The following is a 25,046-nucleotide window of genomic DNA, read 5'->3' as shown; positions in this document are numbered from 1 at the left end:
AACTATTGCAACAATAATATACCTAAGACGCACTTCAGCTTAAGTTACTTTCGCAGTAAAGAAGTCGTTTCCGATCAGTGTGATTTCTAAAAAAAAAGAAGTTTTGGGCAGTTGAACACGAGTCGCACGAAATTTCAGAATTATGCAAAACGCTTAAATATTTCTACTTTTGGGTTAAAAGTGGCGGAGTCTGGACGTTGATATGCAAATGGTCGCAAAATAAACTACAAAATCAGACCATTATTTAGGAGGCTTGAGTATTGTGCCGCCATGAAACTCAGAATTTTACTTCGTCTATTGTCATCAATTTCTCATCTTTGATGTTCATGAATATGTATGTGATGATATGTCGTAATATGAATCAATTGGCTTCTATGCCATTAAGATACTCGCGATAGTGGGAGCCAAACACACTCCAATGGAACCTGACCAATGTGGCGATTCGATGTGCAATATTCAGCATTTCGGTACCTGCATTCTTAGCCTTGTTAGTAAAGTTGTCATTTTTGCTGTCGTTCAATGATACCTTTGAATCCATGTCGAATTTCTTTAACGTGCTGTTAACGTCAGTCAAAACCTCTTTGAAAATCTTCTCCTCCATTAAGCCGTAGACATCAGACCCAGGTTGAATTTGTTTCATCAACCAACCACAACCAAACTCAATCATAGATTGAGGCAATGGACCCGTGTTCTGAGTGGAAGTTGGGTTGATTGGTGTAACAACATTCTTAGTTAACTGAATAGCAATAGCGTTGACATTTCTTGTCCATTTAACATTGCCATTATCGTCAGTAACAATTGCTAACACTTCTTCCTGAATCTTTTGAATCACGTTGGGTTGCAAGTATTGATTTCTCTCGCTAACATTCTGGTAATTGTTGAAAACAAGTTGTTTGTATAATATTACGCACAACTGAACACAAACAAGTTGCCTAATATCCGCTCTAAGAAGAATCAACCTAGTGTGGTCGAATGCCAAGGTGGAGGGGAAGTCGGTAGCCATGTTACGGCACGAAAGTAAATTGATGAGTCCCGCGACAGCAACCAACTTTAAGTTTTTGTCATCAGTCTTGGACACCGCGGAATCGAAATATGGTCCCAAATTTGCCTTGTTTTTGAGATACGACTTGTAAAACCAACGCAATGAGTCGTTAATATCGATCTTTGCATGCTGAATAAGCTGACTGAAATAGTCCTTTTCGAAATCAACTGCGGTCTCGATCAAGATAGGACGCAATATTCTTATCTGATGATTAGCAACGTCCAACTTCATGGCTTCTAAGATTTGGAAAATCATACGCAAGCCCTGTACCAATTTGTCAACACTTCCTGTTTCAGATGAAGTGACAAAACGGTTGATCATCTCGGCAACCCATACATCTCTCATTGGAGCACAGTGAGACTTGAATACTTCACCAAGCCATCTTGCCATGGAAACGAAGTCAAACGACCCATGCGACAATTGTTGGATTAAGAGGTCGATATCCATCACGTCATTGACAGACTGGCGGTCCTTGTAAGGCAAAAGCAGGAGAAGAATGTCTCTGAGGGTAGCAAAAAGAAGTGGGAGACGCGAAATAGAGCGGGGCGATGCGGACTTGGAGTCTGAAGGAACAAAAAACTGGCTGCATTCCTTTTGGATTTCATTCCAGTATTTGTCGATGATGGTCTTCTTTCTCTTTCCACGCTCACCATCCAAGTTGGGGCGGAACTGGAGTTGGGGATCAAATAATATGTCGTGACGGAGTTGCGGATTTTTAAGAATTTCATGAAGATCTATCTCCTTAAGACTTTGAAGGTTGATTGGTGGAAGTGGAGGGACAACCGAAACAGATGCTGAAGATGACGAGGAGACCGCGGCAGCAGCGCGGGCAGAGCCAATGGATGCAGCTGCTGCCGTGCCGGCGGAAGGTACACCATTCGTAATGAATCGAGTGTTGAAAATGCCACGAGAAAGTGCCGGTGGCGCGCCATCTGAGGTCACACCAGTGGAGGCCGAACCGTTATAAGCGATGATGGGGAGCGACCGCGAGCGGAATCTCCTTATGAATTTGGGAGCCTTGGACTTGGCGGTCGAAGATGCAGTGGGGAGTTTTCCGGACGACTTGCGCAAAATGGGTAAGTCGTGCTGCGAAGGATTACGGGAATGAGGGCGCTTGCGGGGACCGGTGGCGGTGGTTGGCGACAGCACTGTTGATGGAGATGACGCGGCAGCAACATCCACAGCCGGTGGTGCCTTCAGCGACGGAGCAGGGGCTTCTAGACGAGCCCGTTTCGTATCGGAAGGCGACAGGGTGGAAAAAGTGCGTTTCGATGAGTCAAAGAACACGTTGCGAAACTGGTCCTCCTGGAGCATTTCTTGCTTTTCGTTTTGGTTATTGACCTGTGAATTCATGATGATATGATATAGGAAGGGGATTTTAAATGTGGCAATAGGATCAGTCGCAGATGGGATTATTTGAGTAGTATGAAGGATATATGAGGGCGACGATTGGGATAGTTGAAGGCGATAAAAATCGAAAGATGCTTATGATGGAAAAACCCCCAACAAAAATGAAAATTTAAAAATTTAAAAATGAAATGAAGTTAATGCGACGGATTGTTTAAAACCAAAGAGATGATGATCACGGGGGAAATTGCCAGTGAGTGAGTGGCCAAAAAAGAAAAAGAAAAAAAAATGCGAACAATTGCCGAAAAAGAAATGATGAAGGGGTGCGCGACTACTGGAGGACACCGACAAAGTGCGAAAGGGAATGACTGTATAGAGCCATGGCACGGCACCAAGAGCTAGACGACGACTGTAGACGATAGAGATGAGACTTGAATTCATTTATAAGGATACTTTTTGATGATTGGCAAAGTTGTTTACAGACCGTTCAGAGAGGCGCGTAGGAGGCTCAGAAGCGTATAGTATGACTAAATGTAGCAAACCACTGGTGGAAACCTCATATAATACCTGACGCATATGGTGGTGTAATGGACGTAACGTTTCATATGAAATCGTCGCCAATAGGCGGGGTGTTTGGGGGTGCATTGTTAGTAATTTTTTGTCAAGCCGCATTACGGAGCCTCGTATGATGAGCGCACGGAAAAGTTTGCATTGAATGCCAAGTATTGAGAAGGTCGTCATCAATTCGTATATGTAAAGGTTAGTGAAATGCTTGGTACCAGATGTCGATGTCATCGTATCTGCTGCAAATGCAAGCAGGAGTATGCACCACTGGCCCTTCAAGTTGGGAGGCTTGCATACAGTGGACGCCGCGGAAGTTGCCGACGTGCCGGATTCGGCGCAATTAGCTTCCTCTGAGTGAATTTTTGTTTCATGTGCATCCCGCACGTTGCATTTTTCCGTACTGGTCGATATTAAATTTTTTTTTTCTCCATGTTCCTGCTTGGTAGGCGAAGGCGGAGTTATGGTGCGCGCACCGGACGGGGATGACGGAACCAAAGCCGTTGGAAATGTTTCGCATTAACTCAACCTCGGCCACTTGCCACATTGGGCGCACGCATCCGAACCATGTGCAAAAATAAAATATAAACACCCTAAAAAATAGCCCCACTGCTTCTTCCCTCACATGACTTTGAAATGCTGAGATTCTTATCCGCAGTTTCAATGCATCGGGCAACTCTTGTAATGCACAATAGAATATAATGAAATTAAGGTTTGAGGGATGACTAAGCTTTCGCCGAATTCCATCTGAGCCGCGGCATTTGCGGGTTATGAAGAAATGAAGAATCAGTCATTAATATGGTATCATGGTAAAACGGTAGAACTTGAGGGTATGCATGATTGTTTCTGAAACATCCCCCAGTAGAGTGTGCAGTCTCTCAGGGGAAGTGACTATTGTTCGTCTACGCGACGTTGCATTTAGCAACGCTGCAAACTCGAACCGAACAGTTCTTGCAACAATGCCCCGATGCAGGTTGCTGCACAAGGTGCATAGAGAAACTACGCAAGTTCCAGATGCGGTTAACGAAGATCTGGGTCATCCGCATCTAGTATACAAACCCGCGTACGGCGGTCTGTGTTCCCAACGTAGCGAAATTGTAGTCTACAGTGATCATCATTTAGGCTCATAAAAATCTCATCTTTGGTTTTTCAGCTTATCTTTTTGCATCTTTGTAACCGAAAGGTTATTGGCTTATTTCATCCATTTCATGGTTTGAAAACCAGCTCACTATACCGCGTAGAACCATCGTATTCCTCGGCATGCCGCCGCCGTTCATCTTTCATGCAAAAAACGCATCCTGTACTTTGGGTGTGCGAAACTAAATAGTCCGAATCTCCAAGTTTTTTTTTATTTCTACCCATATTCAAACATCCATAACTGTGTCATAGCAACCTGAAGCTCGGTGAAACGCTTCTTGTACTTTATATTGGTTAAGACCTGCCACTCTTTGCGAAATATTTTTCCCTTTTCCTTATAGTGGCTATGTCACACTCCTTTGGCTCCGGCTCATCGCTGGTGATCACCCCTCGAGAGGGTAATAACCTGACTCCAAGTACTACCGCAGGGAAGACCCAGACGGTGTTTATCCACAAGCTTTACGATATGCTTTCAGATCCAGATTTGAGCCATTTAATTTGGTGGGCTCCTTCGAACGAATCATTCTACCTTTTACCAACAGAAGAATTCTCCAAAGTGTTGGCGTTGTACTTTAAACACACCAACATTGCCTCTTTCATACGACAGCTCAACATGTATGGGTTCCACAAGGTGAATGATGCATTTCAGAACGACGATACTTCAACCGACTCCAATTCCAACTCAACCAACACCACTCACAACCTGCCACAAGAATCCTCCAGATGGGAGTTTAAGCACTCTGCTGGCCATTTCCGCAAGGGAGACGTCGACTCGTTGCGTCTCATCAAACGTAGATCACTGAGAAATGTCAACTCTCCTAAAGAAGTCGTCAACATTAAATCCATTCCTACCTCGGTTCCAGCCTCCATAACCCAAGACCGAGACCACGACGATTTTCCACAGCTGCCCTCGACTCCGCTGGCTCTGAAACAGCTCCCACAAGTAGTAGAAAGTGCTAGAACTACAACTGGTGGCCCCACATTGGCTCCGCCAGCTCCACACACCCAAGCTCAACCGCAAGGCTCGGCGTCAGCCAATATGGTGGTAGAGCTTAACAACAACCTCAATAGCTTGAGATCGGACTGCTTTGCTCTCGCGGCACGTGTAGACGCCGTGGTGACCGATTCCCGTGAGTCGCACATGGAAATGCTTCAAGTTGTAGAATTGTTGCAGAGACTTGTATCGACCCAAGATTTCTTGGTGAAGGAAAAACTGGCGGAAAAAACAGATAAAAAGGTGGTTTCGCCCGTTACATCTCCAGAAGCAGCTACCGCAGCAGCCACCGCCGCGGCATTGGCAGATCTTCGTACCAGACTCCATAACCGTCTTCAACAGCCACTTTTACAACCTATGGCTCCAGCAGCTCCCCAGTCGCGAAACTCATCCAACCCAAATATCGTTCCTCAACAGTACCCACTCAACCCATACTTTTCCATCTACTCTCAAGACAGAGTCTTCCGTTTCAACAGCGCCACCGAGCAGCCACACGAACGTAACATGAGCTTCATGGACCCATTGCAACGTCCGCAAGAGCTCGATCCAAGGCTAAGAGTCGAGTCCAAAAGCAATAGTCCATTATCAGCCTCGGGACCTCCAGCCGTCCACACCACCCTGCCGTCTTCCTCCCGCTTACCGCAGCCAAAACAGCAAATCATAGCATCAAGTCCTCAACCTCTGCATGGAATGTCATCTGGAAGAACGTCGCTTCTGGAAAGAATCGACCGGAACCGCTCTGTCTCCCCCGCTCAAGTGCCCAAGAATTACCAACAATATCCATTTCCTATCATGACCCCAAACCCCTCCGCCCATCTTCCCGTGAGAAGAACCTCATCCATGCCCACTATAGACCCTCCGACACCAGATGTTCATACCAGCTATTTTCCACGCCGATCATTGACAGACTCTGGTGTCGTTTCCGATGATCCTCCACGCTCATTACCCACATATTCCCAAACTCTGCTTCCCACAGTCAGCACTGCCAACACTACACCGTCAGAGCTTCCACAACACCACCACAATAATCCACAACAAAAATCACTCTTGCTACCTTCGGTTTCCGAGCTCGACAAGTCACTCAAATCGGGTGGCTCGTACCTGTTAATGAACCTTCTAGCTTCCCCGAGCTACAACAACAAGCGGAGGGTTGGCGATGACCATGAAGGAGCCGATAAGCGGTTCCGTCCTTAAGAATACTGTACTTATATAGCTAATACCAACTTACTGGTGACACACCCAGTACACCACAAAATCAAGTTGATAAACACAAAATCAAGTTGAACTTGATAAACACTATGCCTTCGTTTCCAAGAGCAACCTTCAACAAGGTAGCTAAGGCGCGATGTGAGGCACCTCTCAAGAGAGATGAGTCAGACGTGCTCATGTACTTGATATATATGGACTACTTGAACAAACTTGTACATGAAAGTCAGGTTCAAGCTGGAGCCGCCGATTTGAGTGTCCGAGACGTCGATGAAGCCCATAAAAAGTTAATGCGAAGGTATCGAGGGTGAGGTTGTTTATTTACAAGCATATGTACAGGGTCAAAAGACCGTATTGGGATTTTTCAACGTGTCGATCATGGAAATGGCATTGTGAGGGTCCCTTTTATTATAGACGAAAAGTCCTTGCAATTGAGCAGTACTAACGTTTTCAAGAGCCAATTCGTTGTATTTTTCCATGAATTCATCGCACAATTGGTCCTCTCCTTCGTAGAACCGAAGGAACATTTCGCGCACTTGGTGTTCACTTGCGTTACCAATAAGTACTTTATAATCAACACGTCCAGGACGCAAGAGTGCCGGGTCCAACTTTTCAGGGTGGTTTGTAGTCATAAATGTGATACATTCTTCAGCAGAAGCGACACCATCTAATGCATTCAAAAGACCGGAAAATGTCACTCCAGAAGTGAAGCCGCTCTCGTCACTTTGTTCACGTTTGTTGAAAGCAGCATCGATATCTTCAAGTAATAACACCGACCTTTCTGGAATATGGTTCATGAGGTGGTTCAAACGATCGTCAGTCAAGTTGTTTTCAGAAAGATTGAGTATGCAAATGTTGTAATCAAGTTCACCAGCCAACGCTTGGATAAATGAGGTTTTACCACTTCCAGGTGGCCCGTATAATAAGTACCCTCTTCTATAAGGTATGCCTCGCTGGTGGTACCAATCTCCAGAAGACAAAAAGTCCCGAACATCTGACACAATATGCTCGGCTACACCTTTGTCCAAGATGACCAGACCAAGCATTCTCTTCTTACGAGGCTGGCCAAAAGGACGCCAGTCTGGGCCCCACGAAGTGAACAAGACAGTCTTTCCTTCACGAGCTTTCAATGCCATGCTCTTGGCTTCTGCCAAAAGGTTACCAAAAAGCGCTCTATCACGATACAAAGTGGTTAATGTAACAGTTTCAAATGGTGTTCCCAGAGTCATATCCAAAAGCCTTCCCAGTCTTTCTCGATTGACCAACATGAACGCACCCTGGTAGCGAATGAGGTGCTTTCCTGGACCAGGCACCAATGAAAACTTGGTGGTAACGGCACCGTTATCGTGCTGAACAAAATTGGTTTCTACCGACAAGTGCCGTGAACTTCTATGTTTGTATTGAGACATCCATTCGAGAAACCACAAGTAAGATTTGTCCTTGGAAGGGATCTCAAGATCCACAAGCAATTGACGATACAAGAACCCCGAGCCTCTAGTAATGCCCAGACGAGCCATTGCTAGTCCAGCACCGAGAACCATGAGTCCTCCACCAGCAGCAAAATATGGGTTATTGAGCACTACTTCTTTAAAAGCCAGCTCCGTGAGTCCAGTAATGGTCCCGTCGGAGTTTTCATGGATTTTTTTAAGGTCTAGCGTTGACATGATTAGGTATTATGGAAGTTGAAGGAAATGCGAAATGTACCGAATAGGTGAAAAAAGACGGTGATTGTCAGTCAAATCAAACCGGCTCTATAGGACAAACAATAGTGTAATGCAGTATCTTTATAGCGAAACAGTTTCACCCAAACAGTTTTTTGTCCGAAACAATCTCACCTAAACAGTTTCTTGTCCTCAGATCGTTTTCCAGTTCACCTCAGCTCTCTTTCGCGCTTTCTATGCACACCGGAGCTTGGCACCTCACTCGCAGCAACAGGATCACGTAACTTGTGTGTTAGTGCAATGACATTAGAAGAAGCTCCTGGGCCTTCTGCCCCGGTCACAGCACCCCCAGAAGTCGAAAAACTGGAATATACAACTCCAAAGTCTTCAAACCCCTTCAGAACCCAACAAATCTCCGAATCGGCCACGTTTCAGTCAAAACTACCAACCCTTTTTCCTCCTCCAGATATTCATTCTCCCTATAAAACACTCAATCGTATCCTCGACGACCTCAAGTACACCGTGCCGTATCAAAACGCCCATCCTGGCTCCTCGCTCCTCAGATCACGGCCCATTGAATACTCTGTAAACCTATCTCGAATTGCTGCCAAAAAGCCTAAATGTGCTACTATCACCATCAACAACGACGTGGCGTATGCCCCTACCATCGAGACGGTTGGGGTCGACTCCGAAGGTAATATGGTCCCTCAATCGTCGCAGGATCAAGAGACAGTGGCTCCATTCACACTCACCATCATTCGAGGATTGGTGGTTTGTGGCACCGATATCCATCATTTCCGACTCTCCACCATCGATTCTGCTACCAATCCCTTCGCAACGACTATCGACAAACACGAGTACCATTTGGTCAAACCTAGCGATATTTCTCGCACAGAAGCCAAAGTACTAGACATTCACAGCACTACTTCTTTTATAGACGATGCCATGTTCCGGTCCGCCAACGCATCCACTCGTCATGTTCTCAGAGCCACGATATTCAAAAGCGAGTTCACTAACGACGATTTATGGCCGCTTCTCAACGACGAGGTCATTGCCAAGCGATATGAAGAAGGTGCAAAGCGTCACCCAGACCTCAATTTGTCACCTAATGCTGTCCCCACTTCGGTACATTGCATCCACACGCTTCTCAAGGTGCTCAGAGGACCAATTCTTCTACCACCAGGAGACCCCATCAAGACTATTAGCTTGACCAAAACATCTCTCGACACCCAATTGGATGTTGACCTCCTCACCTCTCGTTTGGGATTCGTGACAGCTGGAGAGGATGTTGTACCGCCAAATTTGGCCGATAACCTAGAATTGAGAGAATCTTACATTCGTAAGAGCATTGAGCTCATCTACGTTGGGGCTAATATCAAGCAGGAGCCTAACTCTGTCAACCAACAGTATTCGTTTAGTGACAATTTGTCCGTGGTGTATCGAGCCATAAACGAATCTGATAGACATGTAAACGTTACGTTTGCATCGTCGCATATATCCAATCAACTTCCCTTCTTCACCAACCTCAGTGCTACAACATACTTTCAAGACGAATTGGTAATTCGATGCTACGAAAACACGTTGAAATCAGACAGCAAGAATAAGCTTCATTACGCCGACTCACTCCGAAGTATCATAAACTTCAAACGTGGTCAGTCAGGTCAAAGCAATCAAAAGCTTCAAAGCTATTTCAATCATCTCACACAGAGCGGCCAATTTATAGGCTACGAGGACTATTCAAATGCATTAAGAGTTATTGGAATCGACAGACCAAATGAAAACCTCACAGATGATGATATCATTGCTGTGTACAAAGCTCAGTATCAAGAAGATCCTCGAAACTACTCGTACTTTAACAAGCATCTTAAAGTCATTGCTAATGCCAGAGAGAGTGCGATTCTCCACAACTATATCAAGAACGAAGTGTTGCCTTTGAATATTGCTATGGATGATTTGGGGATTGAAGAAATCACCGAGGACGAAGTGGTGATCACAGCTTATGAGTTCAAGCTTGACGATATTTTACAGTCGAATGGCTTCAATTCAACGGCATCAGAAATTTTATTGCTCAACAGATCACTTCTTTCCGTTGCAGTGAACAGGAAAAGCTATCAGTTAATGTCATACTACGAGCGCAAGATAGATACCAGTAAACCAGGTGTCAGTGTTCATGATGCCTTGGTTTTGTTCAACCTTGAAGACGTAAAGTATGGTGATGTCGAGATAATAACGTCGTTTCAAAACAGGATCGCCAAAGCAACTGACGTTGAAGACATTCGAAAGTTGCGAGCAGCATTGAGGGCATTGGCTGAGTCTAGGGATCTGGCTATCCTACAGAGCTTTTTGCATTCGGGAAAGGTGGATGTACTGCTCTTGCCTGCAGAAAATTGGCCCTCTGGACTTGATAACATCGGAAACACATGTTACCTCAACTCATTACTACAGTACTATTTCTGCATCAAGCCTTTGAGACAAATGGTACTAAATTTCCCTAACAATGCTACTGGACTTGAAGAAGCATCAGAAAGGAAAATTGGGGGCCGAAAGGTAGAATTGCTGGAAGTTCATCGTTCACACCAGTTTGTTTATCATCTTCAAAAGCTATTTTTTGATATGATACATACAAACAAACGGTGTGTTGCACCTAGTAAAGAATTGGCTTATCTTGCCTTTTTGCCGCTTTCACAACCAGTTGGATTTGGAACTCACGAAAGCAAGGCTCTAGTCAAGCTTGATGAAAGTGCAGGGTTGGCGCAAGGAGATGAGCTGGAACCAATCATGATCGACTCACGATCTCCTTCTCCTCCATTTTTGCCTACCCCAAATCATAGTGATGATCTGATGTCAGGTGATAAAGAAACCCGTACAATTCTTCCTATTCTTGACGAAATCGACAGCACAATCGAAGTTGGCCGCCAGCAAGATGTTACCGAGTGTATCGAGAATGTCACTTTTCAGTTGGAAACGGCATTGGAACCAGAATCTTTAGAAGAAGATGGAGAACAATTTGATTTGATCAAGAAGCTTTTCTATGGCAAGACCCAACAGACCTTGACTCCTATGCACAAAGCAGGGGAACAAAGAATATCCACTGAAAGATTCTTTAGCTTGATTATCAATGTCAGTGATCATCCAAAAGACATTTACGATTCGTTGGATAACTATTTTAGTGAAGACATTGTCAATCTTGAAGATGGACAGGTGAAGAAGTCATTGACGGTTGCTCAACTACCTGAGGTGTTGCAGTTCCATGTACAGAGAGTCTTGTTCGACCGAGAAAAGTTGATGGCATATAAGTCTATCGAGCACATTCCCTTTAGCGAAAGGATATATCTAGATCGGTATTTGGAGACGCAAGATCTGGAAATCTTGAAGAAACGAGACGAAGTGTTTCAATGGCGATCTGAGGTTCGTCAAATCCATGAGCTTCGTAACAAGATACTAACACCTGATCCCAACAGCAAACTATGCATTATCGATGCCTTGGTGACAACCAAGAAGTACCTAGAAACGAAGGTGGTGCCTAGTAGCTCAGTGGCAGTTAATCCTACCACGATTCTGAATCTTCAGGTCCATATCGATGAATTGAAAGGAAAGATTGAAGCTCTCGATGCTAAGCTTGAAGAGCTCACTTCAAAGATATCGGCTCAATTCACTGACTACACCAAGGTCGGGTACTCCATCTTTGCCATATTCATTCACCGAGGCGAGGCAAGCTATGGCCATTACTGGGTGTACATTAAGGACCCTCACAAAAACATATTCAGAAAGTACAATGATGAAATTGTAACCGAGGTTCCGTCGTCCGAAGTGTTCAACTTTGTCAAAGAAAACACTGCCACGCCATACTACATTGTCTATGTAAAGGACTCTTTGGAAAAAGACTACGTGGAGCCATTGAAGCGAATCATTGAATAGTACTTTTATAGAGACTTGAAATTTGACCCTCCTGCACAGTAGTCCCCTCGTTTCTATTATCTCTGTATGCGGCCGCACAAGGCTTGCTCTCCACCATGAAGCTATCAAAATTAATAGTGGCCGTGGTAGTTTCTGCGGCTTCTGTTGTCTCTTCCATCACTCTAGAGACGGAGCAGGATGTGATGGAACGATTTGAGAAAATAAAGGGCCGATTTGCATTCCAGGACCGTCTTTCATTAAAACCTGTTGACCAGGATGATGAATGTCCTCCTTGTTTCAATTGCAACCTTCCCAATTTCGAGTGTAGTCAGTTTTCACAGTGTAATACGTTCACGGGAATGTGTGTTTGTCGAGATGGATATGGTGGATTAGATTGTTCGGAGGCATTATGTGGAGCATTGAGTGACGGGAACAGTCATAGACCAAAGAAAAAACTCAATGAAACATGTGAATGTCGTCCAGGATGGCTGGGAATTAATTGCAATTTGTGTACTCAAGATGATGTCTGCGACACGTTTATGCCTGAAGGTTTGAAGGGCACCTGCTATAAGACTGGAGTACTTATCAACAACTTTCACCAGATGTGTGATGTAACCAACAAGAAAATCATTTCAATTCTTAAGGGACAGAAACCACAGGCTACGTTTAGCTGTAACAAGACTGCTGGAGAGTGTGACTTTCAGTTTTGGATTGACCAAAAGGAATCTTTCTACTGCGATTTGACCGAGTGCGAGTATAATTACGATATCGCCAAAAATTCAACAAGATACCAATGCAAAAACGTTGCATGTAAGTGTATACCTGATCGTATGCTCTGTGGTGAAGCTGGTTCCATTGATATATCGGATTTTCTCACAGAGACAATTAAGGGCCCAGGTGACTTTTCATGTGATGTTGCTGAGCGTTCATGTCGCTTTTCCGAGCCAAGCATGAACGATTTGATACAGTCTGTATTCGGAGACCCTTTCATTACACTCAAATGTAAGTCAGGTGAGTGCGTACACAAGAGTGAGATCCCCGGATTCGACAGCCCTGACAAAAGTCGCTTAACTTTAGGTAACGCTGTGGTGATAGTGGGTGTTACTTTTGTATGTTTCTTGGTCCTTTTGGCTTCTGTACACAATATCAGAAAAACTCCGTTGTTCCTGGCTGTTCCACAAAGTGATGTTGGTGCTGATTCCACCGCATTGAGTGAAAACTTTACCCCAACTTCCCTTGCGTTTGAGAACGTGAGCTACACTGTTCCCAGCGGACAAACCGTCTTGAAGAACGTATTTGGTTTGGTTCGCCCTCGCGAGTGCCTTGCTATCATGGGAGGTTCAGGAGCCGGTAAGACTACCTTGCTTGATATTTTAGCTGGCAAGAACAAGGATGGTTCAGTAAAGGCAAACATAACTGTCAACGGAGCCCATCTTGATCCTCGTGACTTTAAGAAAATTATTGGTTTTGTTGACCAAGAGGATCATTTGATTCCAACTTTGACGGTTTACGAGACTGTGCTCAACAGTGCTCTACTTCGTCTTCCACGCTCAATGAGCATAAGAGCTAAGCAAGCTCGAGTCGTGGAGGTTCTTAACGAGTTGCGTATTTTGGGTATAAAAGACCGTGAGATTGGATCTGACTTCAAGCGAGGAATCTCTGGCGGTGAAAAACGTCGAGTATCTATTGCCTGTGAGTTGGTTACGTCTCCATCGATTCTTTTCTTGGACGAGCCAACTTCAGGACTAGATGCCTACAATGCTAGAAATGTGGTAGATTGTCTCGTGAAACTTTGCCGTGATTTCGACCGAACGATAGTATTCACTATTCATCAACCACGAAGCAATATCGTGTCTCTCTTTGACAAATTACTCCTCTTGAGTGACGGTGACTTGGTATACTCTGGAGATATGATGAAATGTAATGGTTTCTTTGCTAGGAATGGATTCAAGTGTCCAGTTGGCTACAATATTGCCGATTATCTCATTGACTTGACAGCCAACGAAAGCAGTCCTCCGGTGCCACAACAAGACTTGGAGAATTTGTCCACTGAAGCAAGTAGCACAGATGTTCATGCGGTAGACGAGACTGAAAATTTTGACTTGAGTAGAGAGTGGGAGCACTATGCATCGCATCGTGATGAATTCTTTGGTTCGAGTGATAACCAGAAAGGAAACGCCGAAATGGCGACGAAGCTTAATCAAATGTTCGTTGAATCTGTCTTTGCCAGCGATCTTCAAGATGAAATTAAGGAACTAAAAGGATCTGCATCTCAGTTTGATCTCGCCGACAATCCAAAAGCATCTATCGGTACGCAAATTAGCATTTTATCTTCTCGTACCTTCAAGAATTTGTACAGAAACCCAAAATTGTTGTTGAGTCACTACATTCTTTCCGTTTTGGTGGGTGGTTTTTGTGGATATTTGTATTACGATGTTCAGAATGATATAAGTGGTTTCCAGAACAGACTAGGATTGTTCTTCTTTGTTTTGGCTCTCTTTGGCTTCTCAGCCTTGACCGGATTACACTCTTTCTCGGCAGAGAGAATCATCTTCATTCGTGAGCGTGCAAACAACTATTACCATCCGTTCAGTTACTATGTCAGCAAAATTGTTTGTGATGTTATACCCTTGCGTGTTTTCCCACCAATAATCTTGACCAGCATTGTTTATCCTCTCGTTGGGTTATCAGCAGAGAATAACGGATTCTTAAAAACCATAATGGTGTTGGTTCTTTTCAACCTCTCGGTAGCAATTGAGGTATTAATCGTGGGAATATTAATTAAGGACCCTGGTACATCTACCATGATTGGAGTGTTGGTGCTCTTGTTTTCTCTTCTCTTTGCTGGATTGTTCATCAATGGAGAGGAACTTCAAGCTGCTATTCAATGGCTCCAGTGGATTTCTGTTTTCCATTATGCATACGAAGCATTATCAATCAATGAAGTCAAAGATTTGATTTTGAAAGAAAAAAAATACGGACTCTCTATCGAGGTTCCTGGTGCCGTCATCTTGAGCTCGTTTGGCTTTGATGTCGGTGCTTTCTGGAAAGACACTTACAGCCTTATTGTATCAATACTTGTATTCTTGACGTTGGGATACTTGTTCCTCCACTTCTTTGCTTATGAGAAGAGATAGACCTAATGATAAAACTATGACACTATGTACTTAAACTTAGAGCCAGTAATACGTAGTTGGGTTCGTATTCTGATTTTTCTCAGCATCTTACTCAGCTTACCATGATGGTTAACCGTCGCAAATGACTTGTTGGGAATGAGTATTTTGAAACCACCAGTTGATTTAAGGCTCAATGTTCCAGGAAGACGTTTTGAGCCGTTGAACAAGAAATAGATCCATTCCTTTTTTACTCCGGTTTTCAGAGTTGAACCGCCAAAGCTGGTAACTAAAGGAGGTGCGATGAAGAGATCAGGAGATATCATTTTCGATATTGTTGGCGGGAGCGACACCAAACCAAAGGTCTGCTCGTTCAAAGAAGAGATGAAGACATCGGACATAGCAAGATTATTAGGATTTTATTGAAAATTTCAAACTATGTATTTGTGCCAGAAAATCATTCTGAGATAAAAGTGGCCTCACTGAACGCAATACCCTTTTCCGACTTGTCGCCCACGGTAGCAACCATTTCATTACAGAACTGATAGATGTAGGGCTTTGCGCCAGACACACCGCTAACGATATTCTTGACAAACTGGGGAATTTCGGCCATCACGTCGACTCTTTCCACCAACGTCTTAAGCTGGCCCTTCACGGTGGCAGTTAAAGGTTCACCAGATTCACTCTTGCCGTTATAATTAAACGTGATAGCACTGGGCACGGGCCATCCCACCTCGTCTATCTTGGGGTCTTCATGGACGATATCATTATCAATGCAGCATGTTAATATGGAGTCGCGCGACGTCAATATGGCGATATTAACCTTAGGTAGTGGCATAGGAAAGGAGGGGTGGTGAACTCCATTTGCACAGCCGAGAACTCTTCTGATTGAAAATTCAAAAAGTTCCATGATTTGGCGGCATGGTGTGGTTTCATTCCCTGCATGGCCATGACGAACATGGTGAGACCATCGATGTCAATTGTCTTTCCATCGGTAACAATGGTTCCCGTGACACTACAACGAGGCCAGAACAAATGGCGCATACTTCCCCATGGGTTAGCTACGTCATCTCCGTAGAGAGTAGTGCCGTCCTTGCCAAAAATTACACCTGGTACAAGACGTTTCATGGTCAAATTAACCACCGATTTGGGGGTCACCGACGACTTTAACACGTATTCATCGCCGTGCAATTCAATGGACAAGTTATCAGCATAAAAATTGGCCCCTTGGGTCTTGAAGTTTTCGAGTTTGGTGGATGTCCACAAGTTCATTTCTTTAAGATTGTCATGATGAACTAATCTGAAGGTGAATTGAGCAGTGGTGTGTACTCCCATCAAGTTGGAGTGAATCACCTGGGCAAATCCAGCGTACCCTGATTTGAGACAAGTAAAGTAAAATGTTTGAGTTTCTACATTGGTGGACCCAGGAACTATCCACGAAAGGTCATTCACCAGAGGCTCTCTGTAAACTGGAGCACCCTCATTAATGGAGTCTGTAACTGTATGGATGGCACCACGGCCATACTCTGGCTCAGTAGTACCGGCAACAGCAGATAAACCCGACTGAACCCACTTCAACATTTAAAGAGAAGAGGGATGGCGCGCACCTGATGATTGCTTGGGTGGGTGTTTGTGTGCCCCCAGTACTGCAGGGGCAGTTCGCGCGCCAGCGTGTCCTCAGCTTATAAATAGGTAGCCGATATTTCACCACTTATTTAATGAAGTTTTGGAAATTATCTTCGTACGTGTTAGCAGCACTCGTTTCTGCCGCTGCCGCATCTGGCCCATCCGATGGCGATGCCATTGCTGATCCAAACTCAGCTGTGGTGAAATTAACTGCCGCTGATTACCAATCTTTCATTGATTCCAATCCGTTGGTTTTGGCGGAATTTTTCGCCCCATGGTGTGGATACTGTAAACAGTTGGCTCCAGAGTTTACCAAGGCTGCCAACTCGCTCAACGAAACCAACCCCAATATCAAGTTGGCACAGGTGGATTGCACAGTTGAAGAGGAATTGTGTATGCAACATGAAATTAGAGGCTACCCAACATTGAAGGTGATCCGTGGCTCTGAAAACAAGCCAGACGACTATGATGGTCCAAGAGAGGCCTCTGGTATTGTAGACTACATGGTGGCCCAGTCCAAGCCCGCAGTTCAAACCATCGAGTCTGCTGATGCTGCCGTTGCTGCCATCGCCGACCTCAAGAAACCTGCTGTGATCCAGATTTTGCCAGCAGACTATAAGGAGGGCAAACAAAAGGAAAATTCCACTTACTTCGACGTGGCTCTGGCTCGCAGAAAGGAGTTGACATTCCTCACAATTCAGGACTCCGACGCTGTCAAGGCCTTGCAAGACAAATTCAAGAGCTTGAAGGCCAGTAAGTCTCCCGTGTACATTGCGATTCAGCCAGGTGCAGACGACGTAGTACCATTGGCTGAGAAGTTCTCCAAGGATGCTTTAGAAAAGTTCATCACCACAGAGAAGGTTCCTTACTTTGGTGAAATCAACCGTGAAACCTACTTGGCCTACATGACGTCTCCAATCCCTCTCGCCTACTATTTCTACAACAGTCCAGACCAGAAGGAAGCTTTGGAGAAGACCTTCAATGACTTGGGTAAGAAGTACCGTGGAAAGCTTAACTTTGTTGGATTGGACGCCACTTTGTTTGGTCGTCATGCCGAGATCTTGAGCATGGACCCTGAAACCATTCCCTTGTTCGCTATCCAAGACGTGGAAGCCAACAAGAAGTACGGTCTCGACCAAAAGAAGAACCCTAACCCTTCAGCTAAGGCCATTACTAAATTTGTTGAGGACTTCGTTGCCGGCAAGTTGTCGCCAATCATCAAATCCCAGCCATTGCCTACTGAAGAAGAAGTTGCTGCCCAGCCTGTTGTCAAGTTGGTGGCCCACAACTACGAATCTATCGTCAAGGACACATCAAAAGATGTCTTTGTCAAGTATTACGCCGAATGGTGTGGTCACTGTAAACAATTGGCCCCTACCTGGGACGAATTGGCCAGCATCTACGACTCGAACAAGCCAGATGCCAACGTCGTCATTGCCAAGTTGGAACACCCAGAGAATGATGTCGATGTTCCTGTACCAATCGAAGGTTACCCAACTATTTTGTTGTACCCTGCCAACGGTGAAATTGACGAGAAGACCGGATTGAGAGTCCCAGTTACTTTCAATGGTGCTCGTAACCTTGAAGCCTTGATCGATTTTGTCAAAGAGAACGGTGGACACAAGGTGGATGGCCATGCTTTGAAGGAAGCTAAGGGAGGTGTTGTAGAAGACGAAGATGACGAAGTGGTTGAGGAGAAGAAGGAAGAACAAGAAGAAAAGGATGTCGACCACGACGAGTTGTAAAAACTTCATAGGTTTATTGATGAGAAATTATTATGTACTGTAGAAGTCTTGTGGTCCCCAGATCTTGACGGTGTGATCGTCGCTGACGCTACACCACAAACTGCCATAATCTCGAGGATCATGAGGGACTGCTTGATGATAGCGGTTCCACTCAACAGAACTGACTAGTCCTTCATGTGCTCGAATGCGTGTTACTAGACCACCAGATGAAAGTTTCCAGATGTAAACGTAACCATCTTTACTTCCAGTCAATGCGAGCTGTTCGTCTTCAACGCCTGCTGAATTCTTCACAGTGTATCCAAAGCAAGACCTGACTGTGAAAGAGTCTTGCAAAAACCCGCAAAACTTTCTCACCAAGTACGGAGGTTCACCCTTCGCCAATGGAGCTATGCACCAAACTTGAAGCTCGTCGGGACAGATGTTGAATAATAAATAGTCGCCGGAGGAGGATATTGAACATGATGTTAGGCGACCACCGAGACTTATGGACGCCAAGCATTTAGTCACCGCTAGAGGATCAACTAGACTTGGGATGCTATAGAAATGAACTCGTTTATCGTTATTAGTCGTTATGAGGATTTTGCCGTTTGGAGTGATAGCGAGGTCAGTAACTCGTTGAAAGCTGTTTATGGGACCATCCTCTTTCTCTGGCTTTGCAGCCTCTTCGGTGTCTCCGAAAAAATCGAAAAGCTCTCGGCCGTCAATGTCATATGCCTTGAGTTTTTTATCCATGGATCCGACAATAAAAGTGGGGTTTTCACCATGTGGAACAGGTAAGAATTCACAGGTCCAAGCCTTAATATTAAGACCAATTGTGAAGCAGCACCGAAGCTTGAAATCGTCTTGAGATCTGGTTTTATGCTTGCGATTAAGACCACCTACCCACCATACTCGAATGATAGTATCCACCGACGAACTCACGAGATATTGTTCAGTAGGATCCCAGCTGCAGTACATAATGCTTTTTGCTTTCTTCGAGTTTGCATTGTCGGAAAAGCCCACCATGGCTTCCAGATCTTTCGTTGGATCTGACTGCAACCGAGCAATAACCTCAAACTTATTATGCACATCATAGATCACGAGTACTCCATCTGCCAGGCCCAGCACCAAGTATCTGCCCAGAGGAGAGAACTTGGCGATCCACACCTCATTTGTTTGATGGTGTTTCAAGGTGTGGAGAAGATGAGCTGGAAATTTAGGAGGTGGGTCGAAAGTAGGCGCTGTTATGGGAAGCAGAAGAAGTTCGAGTTCACGAGGAGATGCAGTGGGTAAGCGCGGAGGAAGACTGAATGGATGTATGAGCTCAAGGTGGGCATATGAATGCTGGAGAAGGCGAAAGAGGTAGTCCGGAGGCACCGAAGCTATGTTCGAGGGGTCAGTTTTGGTCAACGAAGTTTCCGACGAATTGGCTTGCGTTGCCAGCTTAAAATCTTTGATGAGAGCTTGTCTGATCTTGCCGAAACATTCATTTGCAAACGCAACAGAAACAGGCTCTGGAACCTTTTGCAAATGGAACATATCATGAACCACCTCGTCCGCAGTGCTCAAAACCAATTGAAGTAGTTGTTTCTGTTCATCTTCCGGAGGTGTTGGAAACACTGATGATTGGTTGAGTGTGTGTCTAAGTGGAATGAGTACATCGTTAAGCATTGCCAAGGGATTTTCGTGCTGTTTGAGGAGTTTGACACGAAGAATTGCTTCAAGAAAGATTGCTCTGTGTACCAAATACGATCCTACTTGAGCATCAGAAGGCACTAAATGGCCCAATGGGTTCGGCTCTTGATTCCCGGTGCCCGTGAGCCATTGTAAGACTGTAGAATACTCTCCGTTTTGGATGCATTTTGACACTGGAGAGATTCCATTGGCAGTTTCTGAAGTGTGGTTTGTCACTGTATCATATATTTCTCTGCCCTGTTTCTCAAACCCACGAGACATGAGGTACCGAGCCAACAAAGCGGTCTGGACATGATCATCCCGATGCCAGCTCTGAAGATTCATGTCTAATATCAGATTAAGGATCGCGTAGTTATTGATGCGGAGTGCAGCAAGGAATCTGGTGCACGGATGCGGAACGATTCACCACTGGCTAAACCCAATGAAGAAGAAAAAAGCTATTTGGGAGCTAATTGCAACTACGACTTTCCATCGACACCATGGTTCACCTAGCACACTCAAAGCTTCATTTCCTTCAATTTGTGCCTCTTTTCACCTTCTCCTGTAGTTACTCCTTTTTCGCACCGGTGCACCAATTTGTCATAGCCTTGCGCATCAAGCGGCTGAAACTAGGTTTATCGCCACCATGCTGCGCAAGAGAAACAGACCCAGTATCGTATGTACCTTTTGTAAAAAGCGAAAGGTGAGATGCGATAAGGGTAATCCGTGTTCCACTTGTGTCAAGTATGGAAACAAGGACTGTGTTTATGGAGATCCAGCTCCGCAGTCCGAAGCCCCAGATGCGGTTTCGGAGCTTGAATTTTTAAAACATAAGGTACAAATGCTAGAATCTTCCATTGGACTGGCCAATCTGTCCCACAGCGATGTCCACCATAGGTCATCTTCTTCCAACAATGTAACACCTGATTCCATACCTTCCGTACCACCTCAGCCTTTTGGAACAAGTCCACATAATGGAGCCCCTGATATGAGAGAGCTGGCTCCTCAGCGATTCATGAACGGCAGTGCCAATGGGTGCATGAACGGCTCTATACCTACCAATCAGGGGTCTCCTGGAGGTGCAAACTTATTTGGTAACTCTTTTGCAGGGCCATTCTCTTCTCAATTTAATGGCCTGGCACCCATTCAAGGACTCCCTCGTTTGGAAAGCCGGTTTTCTCGAGGACACACTAGCTCGCAAATGGCAGACGTTCAATCGGTTCTTGGAAAGAATCCAATAGGCAGCTACTCCGATACCATAAACTTCTACGATGGGTATAACCTGGTGTTTGTTCGAGGCGAGGCAAGGAAGTCCTTTGGTCCCTTGAGCTGGGTAGCCCATGTACAACTCAATCAGCCTTTGAAACACATATGGCTGTTCATGAAGCTCATAAACGTCCAGCAACGTAAAATGAAACTTCTCACGGTTGAAGAAAATGTACAATATGACAATACGGAGCGAGAGTTCAGAGAACGCGTTGAAGAAGTCGAAGGTATACGAGACGAAAAACCTTTCAAAAACTACCCGAACACAACAATCTCCGCAACGATAACAAATCCAAAGAAGATGAATCCAGCACTTGTATCAAAAGGAATCCTGTTTTGTAACATTGAGACATCAAACATAGATGCAATTATCGAAGCGGTACGCGGATTACTACCCAAGAAGAAGATATTCTGGGCTCTCATATCTCGTTATTTCCAACATGTTTACCCATTTTTTCCGCTTGTGGACGAACTTGTCTTACGTGAAAATTGTACGAGAATTTTTGCTTCTAAGGCGGAAGATTCAGAGGTTATTGATGATATTAGGGTTGAGCGCCGACTTGACTTTGCTCATATCGGGTTAGTATTGATTATCCTTCGGTTTGCCCATCTCAGTTTGTTCTCCAACGTTGCGAAAGTGAACGGTCTTCCAAATCCGATTCTGCCTGAAGCTCAAATTCTAGTAGAAAATCCAGTTGAGGCCGAGGTCGTCAACATTGCCCATCATTGCTTAAACCAGTTCAACATCTGTGGATCAGTATCAATACCAGTACTTCAATTGGCTATATTTGTACGCTTATATCAGATCTACGGCCCTGAGACTGGTGACCAGGGAAGTGACCTCGGAAATCGGACTTTATTGACCACGGCTGTCATACAGATGGCACAATCGATGGGGCTCAACCGTGAACCTGATCCTTCAATGGGGCCAGTAGATGATCGCGAAAACAGCTTACGTCGAAAGATTTGGTATTACTTATTGGTTCTTGATGTGAATACTGCTCTTTTCCTGGGAGCGCCCTTGACTGTGGGTAAAAACATGTTTGATACGAGAGCTCCATATTACATCCCAGGAGTACGAAATGTCGAGAGTGACGCTATTGAAGAGATGACTGTATCTACTTTTGATGGTTTTGACTACATGTGGGAGCAACTTTATGATATCGTTGGCCTGATAGTGAGTATTAAGGGCACGCTTCACCTTCACGAATTTACAGCCAAATTGTCTATACTTGAGCAAAACGCCACGTTCAACTACCAAAAGTTGTTGGAGATCCTTGACGATAACACAAGCGTCCTCGATGTATTTTCAAAAGTCATGAAGTTGAAGATATACTTTTCTTGCTCCTATTTCCTTTCGACTATACACTTGCGGTTGTCATCTTACTTTGAGAATAAGGGAGAAATCAGGCTATCATTTTATTATATGAAGAAGGCCTGTCTTATTACAGTTCATGACATGTTGTCTTTGCATCACAGTATTACTGCAAGCAACACAGCAATTTTCAGAAAATCGACGGACATTGTAATCACACCTGGGTTTATTTCATTGGTCAATTCAGGAGTGACCATTATATTGTCATTGAGAATCAGAACTTTGGCAAGTATAATCACCATTAACGAACAGCTCAATCAAAGTTCTGAAAACGAAAACAAATCGACTAATTTGATTAGGCTTCACCAGAAGTTGTCGATTCTCAAAAACTTACTAGAGGACTGTTTCAAGAGATTTACCAATTTGATTGCACATTTGAGTACAAGATATATCTACGCCTGGAAGATGCTCAAGATTTTTGGTTTTATGGATGATATTCTTAGGGACCAGGAATTTCATGATCGTATGAGAAACGGAACGGCTGGCTCGTTACCAGCTACTTATGACCATGAAATGGTAGTTTCACTTATATCCCTCTTGGAATCCACTTTGTCTAACATAAAGAAAAAACCAGAAAATGAAGATTTGAAAAACAAATTCTCTCAATTTAGCAGAGATAGCCCTACAGGAAGCGTCTCGTCTGATTCCATCCCTGATAGTGAGCAAATAGATCAGATGTGGTTGCAATTGATGTCTCAAAAGAATGTGTGGCTACAGAATATGGAACAATCGAGGGAACGTGGTAATGGCCAGTACGCACGTCCCTTGGAAGACGAAATGGGATCATTCAACGAATATAACGATCTAGCGAACTACGAAAGTTTGGGTTTTGACGGTTTGATATCATCTCAAGCCGGAAAGTCGGAGAAGGATAAGATTGTGAATTTCAACATTTTCGACTCCTTACCGATGGGCGAGATGTATGGAAATTTCAACTAAATGTACATAAAGAAATGATATATATATATGAATTAATACGTTACTATTTTTTTTCACCAATTCGTAATATTTTTCTCCGCCTCTCCAAATACTGAATTGCCTCCATTGTCAGTGGATGCCACATAATCACTCCAGTTTTCGAACACCTCAACTTTACCAGAGTTCGCATCAAAGTACTCGGGTAACTTCAGTTGTAAAAATTGTGTGCAATATTTATCGATAACCTCGAATTCAAGCAAAAAAGCATCATGGCCCTCTGGGGAGTCTAATTTTTCCAATTGAGACTGCGGTATATGCTGTCCCAAAAGTTGTTGTTCTCCATACGTGAAAAGACCATCGGACTCAATTCCAATGATTAAGTGAGGACTTGTCAATGTGGACAAATAATGGGGCAAAGGGTCTTCATCAGATTCCAGAATTCTTCCTCTGGTGATATCGTGCGTATCGAGTTTCCTGGTGATTGATATATAGCAATTTGCGTCGAAACGTTTGATGAATTTGTTTCCTTGGTATCGCAAATATGACTGTGCTGTGAAATAAGTCTGGAGTTTTGCACTGGAATTCAGAGCAGAGCTATCACGCGAGCCATCTTGGAACCGTGAGCCTTCGTTGTGCAAGAGCCATTTTTCTTCGTCTTTATTTTTAGGAAACCTGACACCATCTTGTTGGGCATCTTCCAGAATCTTATTCGTGGGCAATTTCCGTCCAAATCTTGTTTCGAACGAGTTTCTTGATCTATAAGTGAGAAGCGCTGCCATTCTTGCTGCACTGAGTCCACTATCAGGTTTATGACCCAGCTCACTCTCATAGTAGTATCCATCGTCGTAGTAAGGATCACTGAATATGCATTGGCGCTGAGTCTCATTCCATGAAATACACCAGGCAGAAGCTCTTGCAGCCGTCGCAAGAGCAATGACTGTTTTCACATAGCCGGTATCATTGAAAGCTGCTGAGTATTCAAGAGCTATCATTCCACCCATAGATCCTCCAATCACACATGCTATTCCCTTAACGCCTAACGAGTCTAAGATCATTTTCTGGATACCCAAATCATCTTTGGCCGTCACTAATGGGAAAGATGGCCCATAAGGTTTACCAGTAGACTTGTCTATCGACACAGGTGAGCATGACCCATAGGGAGAGCCCAAGAAATTAATGCAAATGATGAAAAATCGACTTGGATCAAAAGTTTTCCCAGTCCCCAATAATGGTCCCCACCAATCCTGAACATCAGAGGATCCAGTCAAGGCATGACATATCACAAAAGCATTGTCTTGGTCTTTATTTAAGCGACCCCAAGTCTTGTAGGCTACTGGAAAGTTCCGCAATGTCTCTCCGCATTCTAAAACGTACTCAGGTATTTCAACAATTGTCTGACCTGGTACCAATTTGGCATAAGAATTAGTTTTACACTGCTCACCAGTAATATCTCGATAGACTGGGTTGGCCATCGTGTACTATCTTGCGACAAAAATTTAAATTGG

At 44.3% G+C, this 25,046-nt stretch overlaps 10 protein-coding genes across 10 annotated transcripts; 5 read left to right on the top strand and 5 right to left on the bottom strand. All coding sequences in view use genetic code 12, as the record gives it.

Annotated features, from left to right (window-relative positions):
* Positions 1-361: 361 nt before the first annotated feature.
* Positions 362-2,395, bottom strand: SOK1 (Sok1p; the record flags this gene model as incomplete). The annotated part of the gene is made up of 1 exon (XM_001482775.1): positions 362-2,395. The coding sequence occupies one exon, from the start codon at positions 2,393-2,395 to the stop codon at positions 362-364; it is 2,034 nt and encodes a 677-aa protein (XP_001482825.2).
* Positions 2,396-4,433: 2,038 nt separating this feature from the next.
* Positions 4,434-6,275, top strand: SFL1 (Sfl1p; the record flags this gene model as incomplete). Its single annotated transcript, XM_001482774.1, has 1 exon — positions 4,434-6,275. One exon carries the CDS (start codon positions 4,434-4,436, stop codon positions 6,273-6,275), a length of 1,842 nt encoding a protein of 613 aa, XP_001482824.2.
* A 353-nt stretch (positions 6,276-6,628) lies between these two features.
* On the bottom strand, positions 6,629-7,951 carry PGUG_04778 (bifunctional AAA family ATPase chaperone/translocase; the record flags this gene model as incomplete). The annotated part of the gene is made up of 1 exon (XM_001482773.1): positions 6,629-7,951. The coding sequence occupies one exon, from the start codon at positions 7,949-7,951 to the stop codon at positions 6,629-6,631; it is 1,323 nt and encodes a 440-aa protein (XP_001482823.2).
* Positions 7,952-8,248: 297 nt separating this feature from the next.
* On the top strand, positions 8,249-11,866 carry PGUG_04777 (ubiquitin-specific protease; the record flags this gene model as incomplete). Its single annotated transcript, XM_001482772.1, has 1 exon — positions 8,249-11,866. One exon carries the CDS (start codon positions 8,249-8,251, stop codon positions 11,864-11,866), a length of 3,618 nt encoding a protein of 1,205 aa, XP_001482822.2.
* A 95-nt stretch (positions 11,867-11,961) lies between these two features.
* On the top strand, positions 11,962-14,982 carry ADP1 (putative ATP-dependent permease; the record flags this gene model as incomplete). Its single annotated transcript, XM_001482771.1, has 1 exon — positions 11,962-14,982. The coding sequence occupies one exon, from the start codon at positions 11,962-11,964 to the stop codon at positions 14,980-14,982; it is 3,021 nt and encodes a 1,006-aa protein (XP_001482821.2).
* A 780-nt stretch (positions 14,983-15,762) lies between these two features.
* SVF1 (Svf1p) lies at positions 15,763-16,539 on the bottom strand (the record flags this gene model as incomplete). Its single annotated transcript, XM_001482770.1, has 1 exon — positions 15,763-16,539. The coding sequence occupies one exon, from the start codon at positions 16,537-16,539 to the stop codon at positions 15,763-15,765; it is 777 nt and encodes a 258-aa protein (XP_001482820.2).
* A 137-nt stretch (positions 16,540-16,676) lies between these two features.
* Positions 16,677-18,329, top strand: PDI1 (protein disulfide isomerase; the record flags this gene model as incomplete). Its single annotated transcript, XM_001482769.1, has 1 exon — positions 16,677-18,329. One exon carries the CDS (start codon positions 16,677-16,679, stop codon positions 18,327-18,329), a length of 1,653 nt encoding a protein of 550 aa, XP_001482819.2.
* Positions 18,330-18,359: 30 nt separating this feature from the next.
* PGUG_04773 (glucose-induced degradation complex subunit) lies at positions 18,360-20,327 on the bottom strand (the record flags this gene model as incomplete). Its single annotated transcript, XM_001482768.1, has 1 exon — positions 18,360-20,327. One exon carries the CDS (start codon positions 20,325-20,327, stop codon positions 18,360-18,362), a length of 1,968 nt encoding a protein of 655 aa, XP_001482818.2.
* A 301-nt stretch (positions 20,328-20,628) lies between these two features.
* Positions 20,629-23,562, top strand: PGUG_04772 (Zn(II)2Cys6 transcription factor; the record flags this gene model as incomplete). Its single annotated transcript, XM_001482767.1, has 1 exon — positions 20,629-23,562. One exon carries the CDS (start codon positions 20,629-20,631, stop codon positions 23,560-23,562), a length of 2,934 nt encoding a protein of 977 aa, XP_001482817.2.
* Positions 23,563-23,615: 53 nt separating this feature from the next.
* Positions 23,616-25,013, bottom strand: MET2 (homoserine O-acetyltransferase; the record flags this gene model as incomplete). Its single annotated transcript, XM_001482766.1, has 1 exon — positions 23,616-25,013. One exon carries the CDS (start codon positions 25,011-25,013, stop codon positions 23,616-23,618), a length of 1,398 nt encoding a protein of 465 aa, XP_001482816.2.
* Between the last annotated feature and the right edge of the window lie 33 nt (positions 25,014-25,046).

This window comes from Meyerozyma guilliermondii, genomic scaffold (genome assembly GCF_000149425.1).
Source record: "Meyerozyma guilliermondii ATCC 6260 scaffold_6 genomic scaffold, whole genome shotgun sequence".
Taxonomy (NCBI): domain Eukaryota; kingdom Fungi; phylum Ascomycota; class Pichiomycetes; order Serinales; family Debaryomycetaceae; genus Meyerozyma; species Meyerozyma guilliermondii.
Note: the sequence above shows the minus strand (reverse complement) of the source record. Positions and strands in the feature narration are given on the sequence as shown.